The sequence below is a fragment of the Rhincodon typus genome, unplaced genomic scaffold (genome assembly GCF_021869965.1).
Source record: "Rhincodon typus isolate 14 unplaced genomic scaffold, sRhiTyp1.1 hic_rhity00011091, whole genome shotgun sequence".
Classification (NCBI taxonomy): Eukaryota; Metazoa; Chordata; class Chondrichthyes; order Orectolobiformes; family Rhincodontidae; genus Rhincodon; species Rhincodon typus.
The window spans coordinates 1-7,290 of NW_025976729.1; the positions used below are offsets into that span (position 1 = coordinate 1).

The 7,290-nt window shown below is 35.8% G+C and overlaps 1 protein-coding gene across 1 annotated transcript; it reads right to left on the bottom strand.

Moving 5' to 3' along the window:
- Positions 1-888: 888 nt before the first annotated feature.
- Positions 889-7,126, bottom strand: LOC125482486 (apoptosis inhibitor 5-like). The gene is made up of 5 exons (XM_048594570.1): positions 7,010-7,126; positions 6,759-6,815; positions 6,088-6,164; positions 3,533-3,666; positions 889-2,920 (listed from the first exon to the last, which is right to left on the bottom strand). The coding sequence occupies exons 1-5, from the start codon at positions 7,109-7,111 to the stop codon at positions 2,841-2,843; spliced, it is 450 nt and encodes a 149-aa protein (XP_048450527.1). The 5' UTR covers positions 7,112-7,126; the 3' UTR covers positions 889-2,840.
- Positions 7,127-7,290: the final 164 nt, after the last annotated feature.

Genomic DNA, 7,290 nt, shown 5'->3' on the forward strand with positions numbered 1-7,290 from the left:
TCTTCAGAAAGGTCAGCTTTCCTGCTCCTCTGATGCTGCTTGGCCTGCTGCGTTCATCCAGCTCTACAACTTGTCATCTCTTATTACTGTACAAAATGTTGTATTCCAAAAGAATGGGGCAACACTTACATTTCCTTCCACTAAAGGAAAATGAGGCGGTGAACAATTAACTTTGTTGCATTTCTAAACAGAAGCTGCAATGGCATTAATAAAACTAGCAAAAAATCTACAAAATGCATTCTCTAAATATGTATGGGCATCCTTATAAAAAGGTCACATGCAATTATATCTTTCCTAAATAAAATTTGATCAAACTGCTTTACCTACGGCCTTAGAGATGGAATTCATTAATTACTTTTACATCTCAATTTGCATTTATTTAAACCAAACGTTGAAATAAATCTTTCTGCACAAGCAAAAGACAATTGGAACTTTCCACATGTTGCTAAAAGTCTTGCATTGTTATACTGCAAATCAAAGACTAAATAAATGAAAAAGTTCCACTATATTCCTTTTTCACAAAAGGAAAAAAGCATCTTTCCCTCAAATACCTTCTTTATCAGTAACGTATTAGGTAACTTCCACGCAAAGAAACTGTACAATAACTGGCTTTTAGAAAGTGAATATGAAAATGTCATTCATGCACATTTGTGCCTATTGTACTCATTCACCTCCAACAGCAAGTTTCCAAAATACAGCTTCTACTATTTAAGTATGCACTATGATAAATTTAAAATCTAGGTCATTAAGCAGTTAAATAGTTCAGCATTACTCACATCCGGAAACAAATGTAACATTGACAACTGGCATTTAAGAACCAACATACATATATGTGAATGTTAATTCAAAACCATTTTGTTTCATCACTTAGCTTTCTTTTTTTCACAGTTCAAATTTCGACATGAACATTAACAATCCCACTGTGGCCTTTATCACCACAATGTGCACAGTGAAAGAACTTTGCCCAATTTCTGTATAGCTGCTTCACCAATGCACAGCAGTTACTGCCTTGAATTGACTGTTGTTTCTTCAATTTAGATACCAGGGCTTTTAAAGCTGGACTCCCAAGATCACTAATGCAAGTGAACATTCTGCAAGATCATGACGCAATAACGCACGACAACTTGCAGTTTATTCAGAATCGTACTGGTGTTTGTCGCATGCAGATAACAATAACCAGAATCATAATGTAACGTTTTGTGTAAGTATGCTAGACAGCAATTCCCACAACCAGAACTGAAGTGTGATAATGCATCATCACTTAAAGCATTTGAAGGCTTGTGAAAATAGATTAGCAAGAGTTAACCTGCTGATTACGTAGGTTTGCTCAAGACCACAATCAATGGCATATGATTCTGTTATATAGATGTAGTACTCAGCCCAATAGTGCAATGGTTTTCGTTCTCATTTTAAAAATGAATGCATATATAATAATCAGAAAAAAATTAATGTATGAAAGTTAATAGTTGTCAGTTTACTGGGGCAGAGGGATAAACTGAGAAATTGATCAGAAAACTTACCTCATGACTGTTTAAACCTGACATCAAAATGAAGCCCATTGTACGATGCAAATGCACAATAAGGTAATATTGATGTCAAAAGATTAGTGGGTACGCAACTCGGCAATGAAGTTGGGATCAAAGCACAAATGCAGACAAAGCTTTTGAATCAAGCAATCATTCTTTTTTTAAAACTACAAGTACTTTTTGAATACAGTACTTCAGTACTATAGCACTCAACAATTAATCCACACAGATCATAAAAATGCAACAGGTTATGTAAATATCGCACAGCACTAAAGTTTTATCACAGCATGAAGCCTTATGTTCATCAATAGGGATAGTGCCATTCATTTGCCAAAGGACACATACTGAACTGGGTCTGGGTTGCATCCACCTAAATCCAGAAAAGGAACGTCTGACCCAGCCCCAACAGAGTAGCACACCGTATATGAATACACCACTACACAAGTGTGCTTTTACCCATAATTTCAACACAATTAAATTCACCAATCTCAACTGGGAAGCAGAGAAGGCAAAGGCAAAATATAATCCAGAGAGATAAATGGGGAAAAAAAAAATTTTGAAGTTCCATCAATTGTTAGTCGTAAGATGCCAACCTTTGAAAACCATTGCTAATCTGCTATCAGACTGGGAAATCTATTGTAGGGAATTAAAAGGTTAGGTATTTCAACACAAGGAGCACGAAATCCGAAGTTTGGAAGTGCTAGTGCTGCAAGAGTCTTCTCATGAACTGTTACCATGATGCTACGTGGTCTAGTGGCACATATTTATTTGGAAATAAAACAATGGTACTGGGAATCCAGAACAGCTCGAAATTTACCATACTGGCCAGAGATCACAAAAGGACTATTTTCAAACATTGCTGCAAATGCAGGTTTTACGTCACATAATGGGAAACGTGTTGGATAACATGTAGCACACAAGAGTTGCTCACAAATTTCCTACCATATTTCAATTTATCCTAGTGCTTTTGCCAAGATGGATTTTGGAATGTCAACTGTTGCTGTGCTTTATGTTTTGAAAATTCCTCCCAGCCTACAATTATTATAAATGTCAGAACTGCAGTATAAAACAAAGAAAAAGAAATTAAAAGCACATTTCAGAACAATTGTGTGGGCTTGGAAAAACAGCTTCACATTCCCACATATAAACATAGATTGAAATGTACAAAGTTATTTTCTAGAAATTAGGTTTGCTTAAATACAGAATTCTCCTTTGAAGGCTACTAGCAGTTCTTGTAGGTGCTCTGTAGCAATCCCAAGATTATAATACACAGTAACTAATGCACAATGGACAACGGTGAAGGAGCCTTTCATTCTAATAGAGGCGTCCCCTGCTACGATTTCCTCGTCCACCCCAGCCTCGACCTCTACCTCCACGGAAACCTCCTCGCTGTTCTGTTAGAGAGAAAAAAAAAAAAAATTGTGCTTGATGAGCTTTCTTAACTAATTGTAACTTGAATAGCACTGTTAAGGTATGAAAATTATACCGAATTACACAAGTGCCTACTTGTCACGTGAGCATGCAGTTAAAAATTTTGCACAAAACTTGACACTTAACCAAAGATTAATCTTTGATCTTAACAAAGTGTTCCTTTTCCAAATGAACTAGCTGAGGTAATAAAAGTTCAAAAAGGACAAGAATGTATTTCTTCTAGCCTCCTCTTCCTCCAAAAGTATGCATGGCCTTCCCAAGTTATTTTCTCCCTTTATTGAAAAAGTAAATTAAATGAGGATAGACAATTAGATCCAAATTCAATCAATGCTGGTTTGACCCAATTACCAAATAGAGGCTGAGTAATAGACAATGATGCTTTCTCCTGTCACATTGACATAATACTTGAGTTTTGTAGGTGACACTTTCTCCACAACAACACTGCTGAGATGAGAAATCTAGTCACTTAGCAGCTTACAGATGAACTCTCATTCCACCAATGATGCTATTCAAATTGAAACATCATTAAAGAAAAACCAAATTGCCAGATCTACAATTTGATTTACATAGCTTACCATAGGAGAAATTACCAAGATTACTGCTGTATTTGCCACTGGGTGGATTGTAAATCTGTCTGGTATCCCGTTTTTGTGCTGGAGATTGTTTCTTGGGAGGGGATGAAGTATTTTCCTCAGCCATTCGTTTTTGCCTATTAACATGAAACACATGAATTATCCTTGACGTTCCTATTAAATAAAGTTATCAATTCCGGCAATAAACATTCTGACAATGCAGAAATTAAGTACTTTATTATCGTAGTCATTGATCTTTTAAGCCTTGGCTACCTGAAGCTCTAGGGAAATTCTTCTTTGTCAACTCATATTGTGCAATTGAAAGAAAACTAATAAAGCTGGACAACCAACAATCATAACCTTAATCCTAAAACACTCAAGTAAATACAAGTTTTATTCTAGAGATTTAGTACAAATGCTCATGTCCAAAGGGTGTCATATTTCAAGTGAATATAGTTTAAAAAGTAGCACTCGGTTGACACAAACATTATTTGTATACTTTCTACTTTACATATTAAGTTAGGCATACAGCAAATAAAAATCACTTCTATTCAGCAGACAGGAAGGCCAGCTCAGAATTAGTAAGTACTACAAGACCGCTTTGCTATTCTTGTATCAGCACTAATCTAAACTGACATCTACCAAGCACTTTCACATTTAAGAAAAAACAATCAAAAGAAATCTTAAGATTCCTACATACAACTAAAAAGTAACATCATGAAATGAATTACACTATTCTGAAAAATAACTGCAAATCTATTCAGAATATATTTAAAGGTTACAAATCCTTGTAACAAATTATCTTGCATTGACTTGCTCTTCTTATTGGACTCTGGACCTTGATGCCAATGTTGCAAGGAAAGTAAGTAAATACTAGAAGTAGTTATGTTAGCATCAGTCAGATGATATCAGTTCAGTTCATTAAATTTGCAATTTAAGAGTCAGCTGTGGTTCAGATAGTAACTCTCATGCCTGAGTCAGAAGGTTATGGATTTGAGGCAAAAAATGAAGGTTGACACTTCTGTAAGGTACTGAAGGTATGTTGCACTTGTTGGAGGTACCATTTTTTAAACGAGCATTAAACTAAAGTTTAATGATGTAAATGACCCCGCTGCATTATTTTGAAGGGGAGCATGGGAGCTATCCCCAGTGTTCAAGTTCATATTTATCCCTCGATCATCATGACAAGAACACATTATTTGGTCATTATTACATTGCAGTTTACGGCCGTTTGCCCTGCGTTTTGCTTCTTCCTACATGACAATAACGACGACACTTCACATGCACTTCAATGACTGAAAGCCATGAATGGTGCTACAAAAATGCAATTTTTAATTTCATCTTGCAGGGATATGGAAACTGTGGTCATATTTAGGATATCCCAAGGCATGGTCAGTATCAAAAACTTCACTTAGTTTCGAACTTCTCAAGCCTTGCCAAAGGACATAAAAATACAATATTAATTTAGCTTATGTAATTCTTGTCTTCCCATGTGCTCCCTGCACTCATACCTTTAATGTTACTGTTCTTTAACTATTTAGCATCCCAGTTCTCAGGTCAGCTACATAAAACCACAGCAAGTCTAAATTTTCTAAGCCTTCTTTTGTGTTGAAAATAGACTAAATGACATGTGAGGGGCACTCCAAAACAATTGTAAAAATCCTACTACCTAAAAAATCCATAATGGTTTGTACACTCCAATTTTCTAACTAAAACAGCCCATATACTCCCAAAGGATTCTTGCAGTCCAGGCATAACTGGCTTTTTTCACAGAGGCAAACTATATGAGCAAGAGTGGTGGTGTCCTCCCATGTATACAAACCGAGTGCAGAATTTTATTATTCCTTGCATGACATCACCACTGCCACTTATACATGCATTGGTGGTCCTCTTGGCATTGGAAAACATAGTCTGATTCCCCTTTTACTAGATAGACTTTTATTTAAAAATGCTAAGTATCAGAGCTCTGAACTTTGTCAATAATTAAAAGAGCAGTAAAACAAGTGTAATATTTGGCTAGTTGCATATGGGTTGGCTTTCTCTATTTATTCTGCCTCTAATACCCATTCCCCAGATCTTTAAAAAATTATGTAAGAAAATAATTTCTAACATCTCCCTTTGTTTTTTTGGTGGTGATTTATGCTTTGAGTGACCCATAAAACAACCAGTAGTACTAGGTATTTCCAACTTAGAAATCCTTCAAGTCTGAGTTCTTGCTTTACCTGTTCTTACTTTTCTCTTCCAGAGAAAAGGCCCAGGTTAATTTGTCTCACATCTAGTTAGTAAATCTCTTCTGTATTCTACCTATGGTGTTCAAATATTTTCAAATGGGTAGCCTAAACTGTTTCATCATTCATTTATAATTTATAAAATCTAGGATCCCAGAGATATTTTATTTTAAAATGGCAACAACTAAGGTAAATAAGTTTTAGGGATTAGGACCTCAGCAGTCATTTTAAAAAAAAAACCTGAAGTTATCAGTGCTGTTTCTTACAGTTAGTTTATTTACGAGAAATGAAAACAGTGTACAATGATAGGAGATACAAGAGTAACCTTACCCTACTTCAACCTTCTGTACAGGTTTCCAAGAAAGGGTGACCGTGCTTTTATAAGAGGGAGGGTTGTGAAACAGATCCTAACCAAAAGAAAATGTGCAAATTACTCAATGCTGTTTTCAGATCAGTAAGGTAAAGTCACTACCAGTTTCAGAGGACCATAAAGTTGCACTCTTAGCAGAAAGACATGACTAGTAGTGAATTTAACTTTAGGATCACCATGTCTCAGACTAGGGGCTAGATTGAAAAGGCGGAACACTTGTGGTAACCTCAGCCAGTGTGGGAACTGAACCCGTACTGTTGGCACTAGTACGTATCAGAAACCATTCAGCCAAACAAGCTAACCAACCAGGTCAGCTTACAGAATGAATCTATGCATCTAGAAAATAAGTTATATTATAATCTATTTGCCTAACGGCACAAATATACAAGGCATTAACTAATACCATTTAAAGATTCCCATCCAAAAAAGGCAGATGTCTGCGCATGGCAGTGTAATACTTTAGCTTCGCTTTGTTTTTAAAACACCAATCACTTTTACAAAAATCTGTTATGACAGCACTTTAGACTGTGCCAAGCTTTGTCAGGAACTATAATCAATTTCCAACTGCATAAAATCCCAAAATAACACAACAACTGCCCTTTTTTGCAATCGATATGATAAAAATGATTACCTTGATGAGAACATTAATGTTATTGGTTATCTTCAAAGCAACAACTTTAATTTTGTTCTGTGGAAAAGAAACAACACTTTATGAAATACACATTTTTGTTTGGAAATATATTCCAAATCACATGGCTGCAAGCTTCACAATTCTGCCCTAAGAAACAATTTAACACAACGTAGTTACTAGAAGTATCTAACTTTTCCCCAGCAGTCTCCTCATTTAATTTTGAAAGACAGCCACTGTGCTAGACTACATACCTCTTCCGTTTTCAAAGCTTCACCCGTTTTTCCTTGCAAAGCAAGACGTAGTTGTCTGATGTAAACTTGCAAACCTCTTGCAAAATACTGTAATCTGAACATAAAAGTATACAATTAAAGTCAGAGGGGACTGGGTAGTGTGATGTATTCCACACTGTTAAGTAAGTTTGAGACCAAAATTCAATCCAATACTGTCTCCGTTATAGTTACTGAGGATGACTGGAACAACACAATAAAATGTGCAGAATAGGCATATGAGTAGTTGTCTTCTGAGAAAAAGT